The sequence below is a fragment of the Myotis lucifugus genome, unplaced genomic scaffold (assembly GCF_000147115.1).
Source record: "Myotis lucifugus unplaced genomic scaffold, Myoluc2.0 scaffold_113, whole genome shotgun sequence".
Classification (NCBI taxonomy): Eukaryota; Metazoa; Chordata; class Mammalia; order Chiroptera; family Vespertilionidae; genus Myotis; species Myotis lucifugus.
In genome coordinates this window covers 302189-319319 of record NW_005871161.1, presented here as the reverse complement: position 1 = coordinate 319319, position 17131 = coordinate 302189, and the positions used below count along the sequence as shown (strand labels likewise).

General features: G+C 49.3%; 1 protein-coding gene across 1 annotated transcript in view; it reads right to left on the bottom strand.

The window, feature by feature from the left end:
* Nucleotides 1–2034: 2034 nt before the first annotated feature.
* The window catches only part of LRRC6 (leucine rich repeat containing 6), a 32144-nt gene continuing 17047 nt past the window's right edge, over nucleotides 2035–17131 (bottom strand). The window contains exons 9-12 of the mRNA XM_014459674.2: nucleotides 15252–15321; nucleotides 14425–14520; nucleotides 5621–5706; nucleotides 2035–2432 (exon numbers count right to left, since the gene is read on the bottom strand). Coding sequence (XP_014315160.1) covers nucleotides 2255–2432; nucleotides 5621–5706; nucleotides 14425–14520; nucleotides 15252–15321 — 430 coding nt within the window. The 3' untranslated portion in view covers nucleotides 2035–2254. The remainder of the gene's footprint in view (nucleotides 2433–5620; nucleotides 5707–14424; nucleotides 14521–15251; nucleotides 15322–17131) is intronic.

Here is a 17131-nt window from a genome sequence, read left to right as displayed (position 1 = left end):
CTTTAACACCCCTGCAAGGTGGTGTTAACACCAGCTTAGCAACCTGGCTGGTTAATAGGGGGAAAGAGTAAGGGGTTGATTTAAAGAGACACGGCAGGTGAGAAACTAGAGTCACTGCAAATGTTTTCATGCAGGGAGAGAGTTTGGGATTCTTCACATGTCATTGGAGGTAAGGGTTTAATCTTGCTGATGTACATGTATGGAATTGTGTACAGTTTTCTTATGAATCAGTATGGTGTCGGATAGATCACAGTATCTCGTTGGAAAGAGAGTTAATAAGACAGGACATGAGGGGAGAGAGGCGTGGGAAAGGGCGTTCTGGAAAGAGTGTGAGTGCACGGGGCCTCTCTCAAGTCCTAGGATGTAACGCCCCTGGGATGGTAGTTAAGGGGCAGGGGCAGGTCCATATCTTCACCCACTGGGGCAAGGCTGGCTGAACCCCTGACCTGGGAGAGAATTCCTCACACCTTCCTGGACAGCCCGAATGTGCGTAAGGCCGGCCACGGTGGCAGGTGGCTCCATCACTGCGCTCATTGTCAACTACATGCTGAGGGGTGGCCATCGTCTGCCGGCGGGTAGACGGGGTAGAGAGGGAAAAGATGCTGTCACTTCTAGTCCGGTGCTACCAGCCGCCGCACACCCAGAGGGCCGGAAGGAAGGGCTTCCCCTGCAGAAGTGCGTTCCCCGAGGTCATGGGCCCTCCAAGTAAAGGTCACGTGCAATCGGCAGGCGTGCTGCGTGGTCAGGGCCCTGGCAGAGATCAGAGACAGGCGCCTGGAGGAGAGGATGTGCCCCGAGGGGCGGGCAGGCTGGGCGGAGCAGCACTGGCACGCGGAGAGCTCCCCAGGAGTGTCTGGGACACAAGCTGTCCCTTCTTTGTCAGCAGATGGGCTCAGGCAGGGAAATTCGAGTCGGGCCCCGAGCGGGAGACGACGCTGCACCTTCTGGCTCACTGTGCAAACCCACCTCGGCGAAGGCTCAGACAGACAGGGTTCGCCTTTACGAAGGCCCAGGCAAGGGGATCTAGAGGCTCACCTTCACACTCAGCCCTAAAAATAACCTTGTAGTGACGACCGGCATGGCTCACGCCCACCTACGAACCAGAGCTCACGGCTTGATTCCCATCAGCGCACAGGCCTGGGGTATGGGCTCCACCCCAGTGGGGGACATGCAGGAAGCAGCCCATCAGTGATTCTCTCTCATTGTTGATGTTTCTATCTCTCTCTCCCTCTCCCTTCCTCTCTGAAATCAATAAAAATTATATATTTTTAAAAATAACCTTGATGTGTTGAGCTCAATGGGAGGCAGGGTTCAGTTTCACGGTCTCCCTCCAGCAGGGCCCCCACCCCGGCCCTGGGCCTTGGCAGCACATGCTGCTCTCATCACCCTGAGAGGCTCACCCGGCCCTGGGAACACACAGCCCCACCCTCCGAGGGCCACATGCACTGGCAGGAAGGGTGGCAACTTCCGTGTGGGGCAGCTTTGTGCCCAAGGGGCAGTGGTGGGAGCTGTGACCTCACAACAGGTTGGGGCCCAGATTAGTCCTCTAGGGGGCATTCATATTGGGGGGGGGGTGGGGGAGGTTGACACAGCAGATGCTTAGGTTGCCGTAACACAATACCATAGACTGGGTGGTGCCTGAACAACAGAAACAGTTTCTCACAGTTCTGGAGGCTGGACGTCTGAGTTCAAGGTGCGGCTGGTGCGGTTCCTGTGAAGTCCTTCCTGGCGTGCAGATGGCTGTCTTATCAGCGTCCTCACGAGGTGGAGAGAGAGAAGAGGGGGGAGAGAGAAAGCGAGCTGGGGTTCCTCTTTTCTAAGGACACTAATCCCACCAGGGGGCCCATCCTCATGACCTCATCTGACCTAACCACCTCCAAGCACCACCTCCGTGGGATTAGGGCTTCAACATGGGAACTGGGGGGGCGGGGAGCACAAACATTCGGTCCATAACACCATGTGTTCTGGTTGTTTAAGGAATATTTGCATTAGGTTAGTTCTATGATTTACTGAACATTCATTTTCACTAGCAAACACTTTATTCTAGACAAATAGTGGGTTATAGCACATTTAAGGTACACTGTTCATTTTAAAGGGGTTTAAAAATATTACTGCAGCAAGTGGGAGCTACGACACCGGGGTGGTGATGTTGGTAAATAGCTCTGTGTGTGTCCCACAAGCGAGACGCATACACTCTCCGCGCTGAGCAGAGCTGGGTCCTGGGAGGGGGTCCCAGTCGCTGCAGCCTGGCGTGTCAGATCAGCGGGGGCACTTCCGGGTCATCTTCAAAGCCTGGATCTTCCTCACGTGGCATGACTTTGGGTTCGGGTGGGACTCTTCTGGGTGCGGGTGTTTTCCCTCCGACTATGTTAGCCACGTCGGGGAACGAGTGCTTGCTGGGATCCACCTCGAGTTTCTCAGTTTGTCTGCTTCTAGAACAACAACAAAAAAAGGCCAAGGGAAATTGGAACATCGTTTAAAATTCAATCACAAACAGATTCAACTCGCGCATTCATTTCTGCAGCAAACATGGTAGGTACTACCCCTGCAGCATGGCAACACCGATAAGAGGCTGTGCCTGGTTTCCCGTGGCTCGGGGCCTTGTAGAAGCAGGAGCATGACCTTGGAGTAATGGGGTGTGAACAAGTGCTACCGGGCTGTGCGAAGGCCCAGGCAGCTGCGGAGATATATGCTAAGTGTCTACTATGTTCTAGACGCCAGCCATCCAGGGGTCCATGTAGACACACAGGTCCCCTGGTAACTACATCCAACAGTGTAGTAAGACCTTGATTGTACACTATAAACTATGCAGGAAGTTATAGTTTTCAGGGACCCACATTAAAGTCATTATTAGCTCTGACTGATGTGGCTCAGTAGGTTGAACATCGTCCGTGCACTGAAAGGTTGCCAGTTTGATGCCCGATCAGGGCCCATGTTTGGGTTATTGGCTTGATCCCCAATAGGGGGCATGCAGGAGGCAGCCAATTGATGTTTCTGTCTTTCTCTCTCTCTCCCTCTCTCTCTCTCTCTCAAAGAAAATCTTTAAAAAATATTTAAAGTTATTATTAAATAGCGTTCTACTTTTTAATTACTAGATTCTTATTGAAAAGGCTATGATATCAGTGGCTTAATTAAGTAAACACCCAAATCATCTATTATGATTGCGTTGTCCTTGACTTTGTGGAAAAGCAGTCTCTCTCGCTGCCAGCGTGTCTCCTGGGCCACAACTTCCGGTCTCAGTAATAGAGAGTGAGCTCAGCCTGGACGGGTTATCTGCCGCTCTCCCACCTCGGAGGCGAGGGCTGACTGGCAGGCAGGACTTTAATTACTCAGGACGCTCTGGGTAAGGGACAGTGAGCAGTCAGGCCTGGGGCGCGAGGGCCGCACTCATCCCCACAGAAAGAGGCGGCGGCTCTTCTCCCTGCTGCTTCCTCCTCAGAGCCCGGGGCCTGAAGCCCAGGTGCCCGGCGTGGTCTTACCCACCACCTGGCTGCCAGAAGCAGAACCGCTAAGTCTAGTAAGAATAACTGGAAGACAAAATTGATATACTTATTACCAAAAAAGGAAGCAAAAAAAAAAGTATTACTAGGCGTAAAAACATCAAAGATTGATTCCTTCTATTAAAGAGCATAAGAATAGCGATATGCGGGCTGGCATATTTGGCCCAAAGTCTCCCATTTCCAGCTGAAATTTTTCTAGAAGTCATGAAGAACCTGACAACAAGGAACTACCCAAGATCAGAACTTAGTGGATGCAGGAGCCCAGAGGGAAGCAGATCCTGAAGCCACTTTTGCCCCGAGGGCATCTACTGGCCCCCTGAGGCTGTGCTTGGTCACGCTGACCCCATGGAGTCCGGGGACAGAGGCCGAGGTCCTGAGCGGGCCAGGTGGGCAGTCTTACAGGGCGAGGGTGGGGTCTCGGAGGGCTCCTCTCGTGTAGGAGGGAATAAGAAGTGAGCCCACCCCCGGGGCTGAGAGGAGGCTGGCCCAGGGGGACTGAGGAGAGATGAGTTGTCACCACACGCTGACATTTCCACAAGATCTGGTGGTTTCCATGGCAGCTGGTGGTTAAAAACCCCCAACCTTGAATTTAGAGTCAAGTGGTTCCTCACTGGCAGTGCCTTCGGGTCTGCCCCAGAGCATCTTCCTGGCCGAGTACCTTCGGGACGGGCCAGGGCCCAGGGCAATGTGGGTAATGAAGCTTGTCGGTGGCTCAGGAGCACCACACACCAGGTATGGCCGCGAGGGGATCAATTCTTACTAATCAAGATGAAAATAACGTCGGAGGTGCTACTGGGAAGAATGGCGCAAAGACCTCTCTGGTCACCGAGTGGGGTCACAGTGATGACGGGTTTCCTGGGAGTAAAATCGGCTCCAAACTGCTTGCGGGACTGGGCTTCCCGTCTCGACCCGATCCCTCCCAAATGAGGTTCTGATCTTTACATGTTGATGCCATGTTGATGCTGTTGGGGGTTAATTATGACCATGAGTATCCATGACAGTCACAGTGCCCGTGAGTCTCTGTCGGCTACACGTGTATCTGAAATGGAAATCACGGCTGGGGCACACGAGTGGGTCTCCAAGGCTAGCCACAGCTCTGCACTCTCCAGGAGGAACTGAATGCCATACCCGTTCAAACCAACCCCGTGTTAGAAAACCCATGCGCACCTCCGACAGCGGTCTCTGAATGCACGCGCGCCTACCTGCTTGTATGATGCAAGAGATCAATACAGCCCCTGCTCAGGTGTTTATAGGGTGATAATTCCAGCATAGACATTGGTGTCACCAAGATAGTGTGTAGGGATTCAAAACAGACTCTGCCATCTGGACGGCAGGAGTCTGGAATCATGGCAAGTAGAAGGAAAGTTGAAAGAATTGGGGTGTTCATTCTGAGGAGGAATTGGGAAATAATGAGAGCTTTGTCCGAAATACTGTAAGGGGCATCCCTGCCTGGAGGGGGGGCGGGGGCGGTGGGCTTTGTTTGAGGGTCCCCAGGGGGCAGAGCCGGAGTCTTCAGTGAGGGATCAGAGAGGCTTGCCAACACCAGGAAATACTCAGAAGGGGTGGACGTTCTCTCGAGAGGGTGAAGGTCCCGGTGGCACGAAGCTTCAGCGAAGGCTAGATGATGACCTCTCACAGGAGGAGACACGACGGGGCCTCTGGCCCCGGCAGCCTGAGAGGTCGGACTCCATGGGGTGACATGTGGGCCATCCAGGCAGGCATGTGCGCAGCACCAGCAGCAGGCTCAGCAGCGTCCCAGCACCGCATGGTGACATGGCCTCCCTCTCCCTCACGCTCCCCATCTGTGAACTGAGGACACAGCTCGTGCGGGTTCACGTGTTGGCACAGAGCAAGGGCTCAGGAAACGCCCGCAGTGGTCGCTGCCGACACCACCATTCGTATTATCGCAAGAAATCGGGACCTTCAGGGACACCGATTTGTTTTCGGGGACCCAGGACCTTGCCCATCACGAGTCTAAGTTTTGGGAACTAACCTTCCTGGTATGACTCACTTTGAAACTTTAAATAATTGCATCTCTTTGGGAGGTGCTCCCAGCGGCCCGTGAGAGGGAAGAGAATGAGAGGATGAAGACACAGACAGCCCAGCCCAGGAGGCGGTACCTGTCGCCTGTGTGCTCCCTGCTGCTGTCCGAGGTACTCCGCACAGACGCGGGCGCTCGCGGGCCCCCTGTGATCACTTCTCCCACCTGGAATGAAAATACAGCACACGCTAAGTGGTGTGTTACGCTCTGTCATGTCTTTTAACATATTACACATGAATATGGATATATCTTAAGATGCTAAAGCGCTTTAATTTTCACTACACAGTCCATGGCAGTCTCACTTGACACTCTCTATGTGGCCTGGAAGGTATAAAACAGAATAGATCTGTTCACAATAGTCTTGCAAGGCCACAGCTATGTTTCAAAGGACATGCCGGGGGATGCGGCGAGTGAGTTCGTTTACTAATGAGTTTCCTGAGCGCCAGCAGCAGGCCCGGCCCTTGGGGAGTGTTGGGGACCCAGATGGGACTGACACACCGCCCTGAGCGCACGGCAGCTGGGACCGCGAGTCCCCGTCTTCCCAGCTCATTGGGCTCCGGTCTCTTCCTCTGAGAAATGAAGGAATTAGATGTGATCTCCAAGGTCCCTCCCTGGTCTGAAAAATTCTGTGATGTTACAGCTTCTTTTTTGCTAAATGACCTCAGTGCTGCGTATGGGACGTCTCCACAACTAAAACCAATCGATCTGATCCAACAAACATCCAGGACAGCTGTTCAGACCCAGGAACCTCCCTCAGGAAGCTCGCCGAGGAAGGGGCTGGGAGGCCGTGCGGGTGCGTGACAGCCCCGACAGCATGCCGGGCCACGCTGCTGTGCGAGCCAGGCAGTTTACACATTTCACTTACTTAACCCCCCAACTCCCCGTGTCCCCATGAGACAGGGATTGCGTGGAGGCGGAGAGAAGGAATTTGAAAACTGGCCTCCTGTTGCCTTGGTCCCCTGGCCAAGGTGGGGGCTTCCGCCCTTTCTTTTCAAGGGAGAGAGAGATCCGGAGTGTCCATTGCTCTCTCCACCCTCATCAGCAGCTTCTCTGTGGCGGGGGAATGCTTCATTCACTGGGCACATCTCCCTGGTGGGCAGGTCATGCCTCTGACAGGTGAGGGACACATTTTAATTACATGAATGAGGCCAAGGTTAGTGAAAATTTATTGCAGCATTACTTCCAATAGCCAAGAGCTGGAAGCAGCCCAAGTGCCCATCAGTAGATGAGTGGATAAAAAAGCTGTGGTACATTTACACCATGGAATACTATGCAGCTAAAAAAAAAAAAAAAAGGAGCTCTTACCCCTTGTGGCAGCATGGATGGACCTGAGAGAATTATGCTAAGCGAAATAAGTCAGACAGAGAAAGACAAGTACCATATGATCTCACTCATATGTGGAATCTGATGAACAAAATAAGCTAATAAGCAAAATATAGACAAAATCATAGATAGAGAGAAGACTGACAGCTGTTGGGGGTGGAGGGATAGAGGAAAAAAGAGAAAAAACTCATAGACACGGACAACAGTGTGGTGTCTGCGGGGAGGGGGAGGAGGGAAAAGGAGGGTAAATGGTGATGGAAGGAGACTTGACTTGGGGTGAGCACACAACACAGTGGACAGATGATGTGTGGCAGAGTCGTGCACCTGAAACCTGTATAATTTTGATAACCAGTGTCATCCCAATAAATTCAATAACAAGGGAAAACATTTTAAAAAGATATGTTGAATTTCTTCTTAAAGTTGGTGGGATTAAGTAAATTATAAGACTGTGTAATAAAAGTAGTTATTACAGAAAAGAATATCAACTTTAAGAAGAAGGCTCTTGAGCCCAAGGTCCAAGTTGTGCATCTCTTCGTATTGTAAATGCACCAACAAGAACGGGAGCACAGGCATAATTAGCGTCTTAAAACACCCATTTCTAACACTGTTACTTGTCACGTAATAAGCTCAGACGAAGATCCTCTGTGTTTATGGAAATGCAAACAGAATCACAAATGTGGGACTTTCTTCGCAGAGAATTTGCTGTGCACCAGAATCTAAATGTGTCCCTTCTTTTTAAAAGCTATTTTCAGCTCAGTGAGTTTCTAAGGTCCCTTTAAGCTGAAAAGTTAGGAGGGACTGAGGGCTCAGCCGTGTGCGAGATGCTGACACCCACATTCACATGAACCGCAGGTAAAACTCTGCTGGTGAGAGACTCCTGCTCCCGAGCGGAGGACCGTGGGCTCGGCGCTCCGGGGCAATGACCTCGGGCTCCTGCTGCTCCTCCTCTGGGAAGCCATGTTCATTAACACCAAGCATCTCCTTCATTTGTGCTAAGCACACTCAGGAGCGACTAATGGAAACGCTGGGAGGACCAAAATACAGACTGTTTAATACATTAGGTAACGTGGGACTAATGGCTTCCTGAATCCACAGAGAAACATGTAAGCAGCTACTTGAAGAGTGGGTTGCGGGAGAGGCACGCGGGTACAGATGAGTGTTTTCAGGATGTCAAGCGTCACTTGACCACGCACAGAGCCGTGCGGCTGACTGTCCTGCAGAGGGCGCAGTCCCTTCCGATACTTTCCTGACAGGTGACTGCCTGCCCTTTGCTGAAATAGTGCCCGGCGATGAGGTTGCATTACCTGCCGAGCAGCACCCTGCAGGGACACGGTCTCTGTTCACTTGACCGCCATGTGTGTGGCTGCTTCACCAACTCTGAGAGCTGCCGACGCGAGACACCGAGGCCGGGTGAGCCGTGTAAAAAGCCGGTGAACAGATGCCAGGGAGAGAGACATGGCTTTTCTTCCTGATGTGGAGGGTGAGCCGCAGAAATGACCAGCACCTGGTCATTTTTGACCCACACAGCGGTGATTTCACGTGGTTCAACGTCAGAGTTATTTGTGTGAAGGTGAATGAGAAAGGGCCGACATCACTCCATTTCAGATGAAGACTTGCTGGTGGCAAATGAAAAGAGTGACTGGGCAAGAAAATGGGTGTAATCAGACGTATTTGCTGAGCCTGCTCGACACTGGGGCATAGGAATGGGGCGAGGGCAGACCTGGGCCTGCGGGGATGACGGTCAGGGGAGTCAACAGGGAAAAGGCAGAAGAAGGACCAAGGAGCCCAGTGTCACTCACTGTTCCCCCCACAGCAATTCCCACAGCACTTTCTTCATGCCAGCTTCTTAATAAATCTTTGGTAAATTGAATAAATATTTTAATTGCTTGATTAATAATTCATTCATTGTCTAAAGTTGTTCATGATGTTGCAGAAAGCTTTCTATTTCTGAGTTCTAGCACCCCACTTCCACGTTGGGACAACCCAACAGACGAAGCAATTCCCTCGCCTGGTATTAATGCTTCCCGTATAATTTATTTACGGTGCATCAGCATTTTGTTTGGTGTGCACATCCGGCGTCTTCGCCCATGCCTCAGAAGCAGTTTCTAAAAATGTCTCCCCCTTATTTTCTTCATAAAACTTCCGCACTGCCTACGCCCATTAGATACCAGTGGCCTTGACATAGGCCCATGGTCTGGTGGGCGGGTGGGGGAGCAGGATCAGTTAGTGGGAGGGCCCTCAGCCACGGGCCCGCCCTACACTGAAATGGCGGCTGCTTCCACCAATCCTGTAGCAGCTCCAGAGGTGGCGGGTCACATAAACTGTCCACCTGCTTACATATCTCTGGTGTTTCTGTTGATTGGTTAGTTACCCATAATTCTGATATTGAACATTTGAATATACAAAGTACAGATTCCTATAACAGAGTAATCCTATATAATAAAAGGCTATTATGCAAATCAACCAAACAGGGGAACGACTGGTCACTATGACGTGCACTGACCACCAGGGGGCAGACACTCAATGCAGGAGCTGCCCCTTGATGGTCAGTGCACTCCCACAGGGGGAGCGCCACTCAGCCAGAAGCCGGGCTCACAGCTAGCAAGCACAGTGGCAGTGGCAAGAGCCTCTCCTGCCTCCACGGCAGCACTAAGGATATCTGACTGATGGCTTAGGCCCACTCCCAGGGGGCCTATATCCCCAGAGGGCTCCCAGACTGCAAGCGGGCGCAGGCCGGGCTGAGGGACGCCCCCCCCCCCCCCCGAGTGCATGAATTCTTTGTACTGGGCCTCTAGTATTAATATAAAACTTTAGAATCTATAAGACATTTTTATTTCCCTCTGGCATTAGACTACGTTTATGTATATAAACTCTTTGAACAGATAAGAATACCTATATAAGTCAAACATTTCTGAAGTATATTCTATCTCAAATAAGTACATACATAGCAGCAAAGAAAATGTAAATTTTGAAACAAACAAACAAACAAAAAATACTAGCTTTGGCCCTAACCGGTTTGGCTCAGTGGATAGAGCATCAGCCTGCGGACTGAAGGGTCCCAGGTTCGATTCCGGTCAAGGGCATGTACCTTGGTTGCGGGCACATCCCCAGTGCGGGGTGTGCAGGAGGCAGCTATCGATGTTTCTCTCTCATCGATGTTTCAAACTCTCTATCCCTCTCCCTTCCTCTCTGTAAAAAATCAATAAAAATATATTTAAAAAAAAAATACTAGCTTTGATTCCAAAGTTACCCAAGTTGTCGGAGGAAATTTTTAAAAGGCGCGATTACTAATCTTTCTATGTGAAATCAATATTGACAGTTACAAGACTTTGAAGTAAAAGTAGAACATGTCTAACTAACAACAGGTCCTTTGAAATTCTTTCATGCTTGTAAGGTGCAATCTCATCTGACACCCACAACACGGCCTAAACCGGAAAATGTCTGAGGACGTTAGGACGAGCACCAAGGGCGATAATGATGTTTAAAAAGAAGGGAAAACATCCTTTGGCAGTCTCACCAGAGTCTCGGTTGGAAATGTCCTCCGTCCACATGACCATCCTGCTTGGTCCACGCCAGCCACAGGGCGGAAGTGCTGGGACGTTTATACCACCCCTCCCCCACCCCAGCACCCCCACAGCAGGAGCAGCCATCAGCCACAGAGCCTGGGCCTGGTGTGCCCCATCCCAGCCCCATCGCCCCTTGGGCAGAGGGGTCCCGAGGTGTGCGATCTGCACCCTAGAGCTGCCCGCGGGGATGCTGGCTCAGTAGGACACTGCCTAGTGGCTGCTTCCCTTCCCTGCTCCCGACCAGCATCCCCTCACTGACCAAATAGACTGCCGCACTCACAGCTCTACAGTAGGTTGCGCTTCTGGGAGACCTCAAGTTAAAACAGTGTTTTACAGCCTGTGTCTCACAATCTAACCCTGCAACAACTGTGGGACTCTCAGGAGGAAGAGAACAACCTGGTATAACCAGACTCCCAAACACTGACTGAGTTTCTCCTGGCTCCCACTCATGTCTCAGGGAGCGCCTAGCTGAACTGTGTGTGCTGTGGACTATTTGAAAAAAACAATTATCTATCTGCTTATCTATCTATTATCTATCTATCTATCTATCTACTTATCTATCTATCAAAAAATTTGAGTCCATGGCGATGTTTACTTCCTCACTGGGTTTGTGAGGCATGTGTGGGTGGGTGGTACTCACCCAAGACCACCTTCATTCAAGTCAAGGCCCAGTTTGGGAACCATTTAGACAGGCTGCAAGACCTTCTGAGGATCGGGTGTCCTCTCATTACCTCCCCACCCCCCCCCAGGTCATGACCCTTCAGTCATATCGCCAAGTGGGCGAGGTTTCTAGAACCCCTATCCACGGCAGCCTCTGAAATGTGACTCTTTTCTTCTCATCCCTGCGTAGTCACTGAAAACATGGTTTATTCCCTCAGCCATTCTTTCTGGATCAGTGGGCGGTAACTGCTCACTATCTTAGTAGGTACTGATATTACTGAGATGTTGTAAAAATACGTAGCGGTTCTCAACCTGTGGGTCGCGAACAATGAAAATACATCCTGCATATCAGATATTTACATTACGATTCATAACAGTAGCAAAATTACAGTTATGAAGTAGCAACGAAAATAATTTTATGGTTGGGGGTCACCACAACATGAGGAACTGTATTAAAGGGTCGCGGCATTAGGAAGGTTGAGAATTTTTCCTCATTGTGTTCGCTTTTCCTGATTCTCTAGTTGGCAACTAGAAGATGATGGAGACCTAGAGGTGTTATTTAAAATCCTTAGATTAGAAGAGATTATGCAGGGAATGAATATACAGGGAGAAGAGAAAGGGTCCCAGAATTCAGTCACTAGGCTGGCCAACGCTCAGAGGCCTGGCCCGGAGAAAGGACCAGCAAGCAGACATAAATGTCTGTGCTAAGAGTTTTGTTGTAAAGCAGGTCAGGGCAGTAAGTGGAGGGGGGCGTTTTCATTGTGCTCTGTTGTTAGCAAGGGAGATGGCTCAGCATGTTTCCTAATGTAAGATGCAGAGGGGAAACTCGACGAGCAGCAGAGAGAACAGGGGGCTGTCGGAGGGGATCGTGGCCTCTCCAAGGCCAGTGGAAACAGGAGCCCACACGTATTTGAGGGGTTTGGATGGATCACAGCCAGCTCATTCGTAGAGTCCGGAAGGAAGGCCTAGCAGGGGAAGACAAGAGGGATGAAGGCTGTGGAAGTTAACCTGCTGCTTCTGGAAGTTTTAGGAGTGAGGAGTAGTGTTCTAGAAAAGAGTGCAAGTATGAATGGAACAGGACGACCCAGCAAGCCCTCACTGAAATGATCACCCAGAGACTAGAGGTGAGTTCAGGATGGGCACAGGCAAGTCTCTCTGAGTAAAACGTCCTGAGAAATGGATGTCCAACCGATAAGGAGAAGGGCATCTGAGGCTGTGTTTTTTAGAGTCATGACCTGTAACAGTGACCTTCACATTGACCTGCACCTCTGTGCTCACTGGAGCAGAACCGAGCAATATGTTCACCCACTGGAGCTGTAAATATATTTTGCTGTTCGGTTCACATGGCAACTTCCTTAATCTCGGCTAATTATTCTGCAAGAACTCCCACAGGACATCACGGAGCATATTCCGGGAGTGTCCCTATAATTGTCTGTCGAGGGCCTAGATGGGAGTTTAATTTAATGACTTGACGCAAGCCCCTTGGTGAACGCAAATGTTCAGTGAAGTCCGGTTACGCTGGCCTGGGAGGAGGTCAGGTGCCCCACACTCACCGGCCGCTGATGGGGAGACTGTTTACAGGCGTATAACTCAGTCTGACCTCACACTTAAGAAAATATACGGAAGGCCAAGCATAAACTCTAGGAAAATGTAATGCGGGAATTCCCACTCAAAATGGGAACCCAAACTGTACGTATGGTACCTGCGAATATGTAGCAGCTCTAGAGAAAAAAACTACAAAAAAACTTCTGAGAGACATAAAGTAAGAGTAATAAACGGAAAACATACATTATTGGATATGAAACTTTTATGGCTTTCAGGTGTATTGAACATGGAAAATTTACAGATCTAAACACCGAAAGGCTCATGGAAATAGGATGCTGTGTTTATTTGAAAGATGCATTAGCAGCAGCAGCAAAGGCTTCGGATCAGCTACCCGCCCCCTGCGATAGCACACGAACCATGATCTCCTTTGAGGAAGTAGCAGCTGCCATTAAGTCTTTGGCTTCTCAGTCAGAATGGAAGTTTCCCCAAACAAATACACACACACACACACACACACACACACACACACACACACACACACCCCTGCTGATCATAGTGTTATACAAATGCCTACATCAAAGTCCTGAGGTAATTAAATGATCTCTTCCATTTCCCTATAGGATATTCTAATTAGCATACATTTCCTTAATTCCCTGCCGTCACCAAGGACAATGAGATTCTTCCAGTTGTATTTATTTTTTTGCTCGACAACAAATTGTACTTGCTGTTTTATTGCCTCAGAGTGAAAATACATAGATTACCCATAATCAATCTGTGGCAAAACTGGCTCCGGGAAAATGAAGGATTATTAGGTCATTATCGAAGCCTCCCTGGTCAATCAAGGGCAGACTCGCTGCAGCAGTCACGCCCGGCCCTCTCCTTCTCTTCTTCACAAGCCAAACCCCACGTTAACTGGCTTATATATTCTTCCCCTTTGACCCGAGCGACTTGGGCAAAGCTGACCCACCCCCAGCTCATGCCATGAGGTGACAGTAACCAAATGGAAAACAATGGAAACTCAACAAAGCGCTGCCATCTCTTTGGCCAGAGATCGGGTCACTTGTCCAGGACTGCACTACAGACTCAGCTGGCCGAACCGACTAGAGGACCTGTTACTCCGCGGCGACAGGAGAGAGCTCTTTGTCTCTTTCTCTGATTCATTGCAAAAGTACATCTACGCCACCCCTCCCCGCAAAGAGTAGGCAAAAAAGAGTTTTAGTTAAAATAATATCTTGTCCGTATCATAAACATGATATGAAAAATAACACTAGCAATATCTATTGAGTGCTCACGATACGTGATTGCTGTGTGTATCGTCTCTCTTAAGCATTAATTAGGACAGAGAGGCCTAGAAAGATTCATCATTTGCCCCAAGTCACAAACATGGTAAGCTCAATGTTTGGAATTTAAACACATACCAAGGCTGACAGCATCTCCTCTCACGGTTATGGGTAAGGAAAGTACTGACCACCCGGTAACAGACTTGCTTGAAGAACCTTGCTATTTACAAAGGCCAACTCCCACCCACGCTCTGGTCTGCAGAGGCAGGGCCGGCTGCCGGAAGACAAGAACTCCTGGCAGGACTAGTCACCCTGGGCCCCGCCCAGCCCCAGTCCTGCTCTCTGTTCTCCTGGGTCTTTGTTCTCCCGCCTGAGCTGCTGGGAATAGCCTTTCGGGCTTTCTCAGCCAGAAGAACCTGGATCAGAAGTCCTACTCAGCCCTGGCAGGTCAAGTACCCGCGGGAACCAACATACCCGGACGTGAAGTGGACCCCAGTGCCGTCACCCACCTTGGGCATGCAGACGACCAGATGCCCTGTCGTCTGAGACCTTCTAGCAGAGCTGCTGTCAGGTTTGACCTCTGCCGGAAGGACGAGCTGAAATGGCTGAAAGTGAACACCAGGTGTCAGAGAGCAAGGGCATCTGACATGAGAGAGTAGTTGCTTGAGGAGGTATTTTCATGACAAGTTTACGACTCCACATTCAATTTTTAAAGACGAGCTTAGATTGACTAGAAGAACACTAATACATGGGCTGTGCTTGACATGCATGACCTGTTTTACCTATTTTAATGAACAGTCAGTCTAAAGAATAATCATCAATCAAAATCAAAGGAAACACTCATCGGTCTATTTTGTTAATGTGGCTGATAAAGAATTTGCAGATAAAAATCACTGTCATAAGACATGAACACGTTTCCATTTTAAAGTCTTTGAGCGACCTCAGATGAATGATCAGAATTAGCACAGACTCCTCTTTCAAAAATGATGAAACTACACTTACCAAGAATGGAAAGCATTGGCAATTTAAATTTAAAATGGGCATATTATTTAAATATAATTTCAAGTGTAGCCTACGACATATATAAAAGTCAGCCTTGGACAAAGTACCCACGCAACAGACACAGGATAAACATATTAATTTATCCAGCCACACAGCGGTCAGCAAGCATTCCTGCTAAATACCCATCCCCTGGCAGAGTCACGTGCCTAAGAAACAGCTCTCTGATTGGCTTTCTCCTTTTCCATTTTAATATTACTTTAAAAAAACGTTCAGGCAACTAGCATAGTCCAAGGGTAGGCTTTGGAGACGGAGCCAGCCCACAGGGCATCCTTACCTTTCCCTTGACCGTTACTCGCACGTAAGTTGGCTGCACGTCAACATTGATCAGAGAGGTATCCATGTACCTTGAAAATTCAACACATGAAACACACTCAGTCTTGTGAGTTTCCAAGAACATTAAGTTTGCAAACAAATTTACAAATACAAACCCTCACTTAGGGGACCCCTTTAAATGGAGAGAGTTTAAAATGTCCATGCTAAACAGGCCTTAAAAAATTAGCTTTGAGTTAATCCTCAGACCAAAGGAAATGCAACGTATCAGCAATTCCGTTTTTAGGCCCATGTGTACACTTGGCATTGACTGCCCCTAACCCAAAAGTATCAGAGGTCTGAAACCTCAGAGGCTTGCAAAAACCAGCTTGCCGTGGTCTTTCGTGAATATTTTATTTTAAGCCCCTAAGACTGACATGAATAGCCAGGGATGCTGACTGCACTCTGCTAGGGGCCTGCAACCCCGGCCCCGCTTCCTTAGCTGCTCTGCATCCCTGGCGGTGCCCTGCAGCTGCTCTGATAGCATCTCCCCCGTGGGCTTTGCCTCCCTGGAATGCACGGCCTGCTGAGTGAGCAGAGTCTATGGCAGTGACCCCGGGATCGGCTGGCAATTATTCTCCTTGACTTTCTGGGCAAATGGAAGATGTAGATTTCACCTCTCCTTTAGCCAAACACTATAGTTATATATATATATATTGTGTGTGTGTGTGTATACACACACACACACACACACACACACACATATTTTTTTTTTTCAGAGAAGAAGGGAGAGAAACATCAATGATGAGAGAGAATCATTGATCTGCTGCCTCCTGCACACCCCCTACTGGGGATCAAGCCCGCAACCTGGGCATGTGTCCTAACTGGGAATCGAACTGTGACCTTCTGGTTCATAGGTTAACACTCAACCACTGAGCCACACCGGCCGGGCTACTTATATATTTTAAAATACTGATTGTGAGTAGTAGAAAATCCAGTGATGATTCAAAAATCAGACACATCCAGGCAGGTGGGGAACCCCGGGGTTACAGGCACAAGGTTCAGGCACACACACCTGTGAGGGAGGGCTCCACGCCTTCCTGTGTTAGTACCTGGGACCACATTCCTTCACCTCTCTAAGCTCAGCCTCCTCATCTGTAAAATCAAGATAAAAATAGTGCCTATTCCCTAAGATAGCTATGAAGATACATGCATGCTGCCTATAAACACAGTTAGTGTTTATAAAACGTCATTTTATTTTTACAAAATCCTGGTACTAAAAGGTAGAGTCAAGGTCTCCTAAAACTTCAGGTTCAATACCTGCCACATGAGTGGATGGCATATTCTTTCTCATGCTTAGGGCCTCGGAAGGTGTGTCCACCTGGCCCAACCGGCGAGGCCTTTGCGTGTGCTGCTTTTCTCTGCCTCAAGCACCCTCCTGCCCGTTCTACGCCGACCTCACTGCTTCTCATCCCTGGATCTTCAGTGCTCAGATTGCTGGCTTTCCCTCACTCTCTGAAAATGTACCCCCTCCTGGGTAACTCCAGGGTAATAAGCCCTCCTGGTTCACTGGGATATGAGAGACCGAATAAAAGAGAGCAAGTAAAAAAGCCCTTAAAAAGAGGAAGACCTGTACTATAATTTATGTGTACAAATGTTGACTCCCATCATCAGCATTCATTCATTCATTCATTCATTCATTCATTCCTATACTTACTGAATTCCCACCAGGTACCAGGCACTGTTTTAGGTGCTGGAGACATAAGAAGGGGGAAACAAGCAAACAAAACAAAGTTCTTGCCTTGACCATAGATTTTTAAAAATACAAGTAAATTTATAGTTTGTCAGGTAGAAATCAAAAAGTGTGTGTGTGGGGGGGGGGGGGGGAGGGGTAGAGAGAAGTGC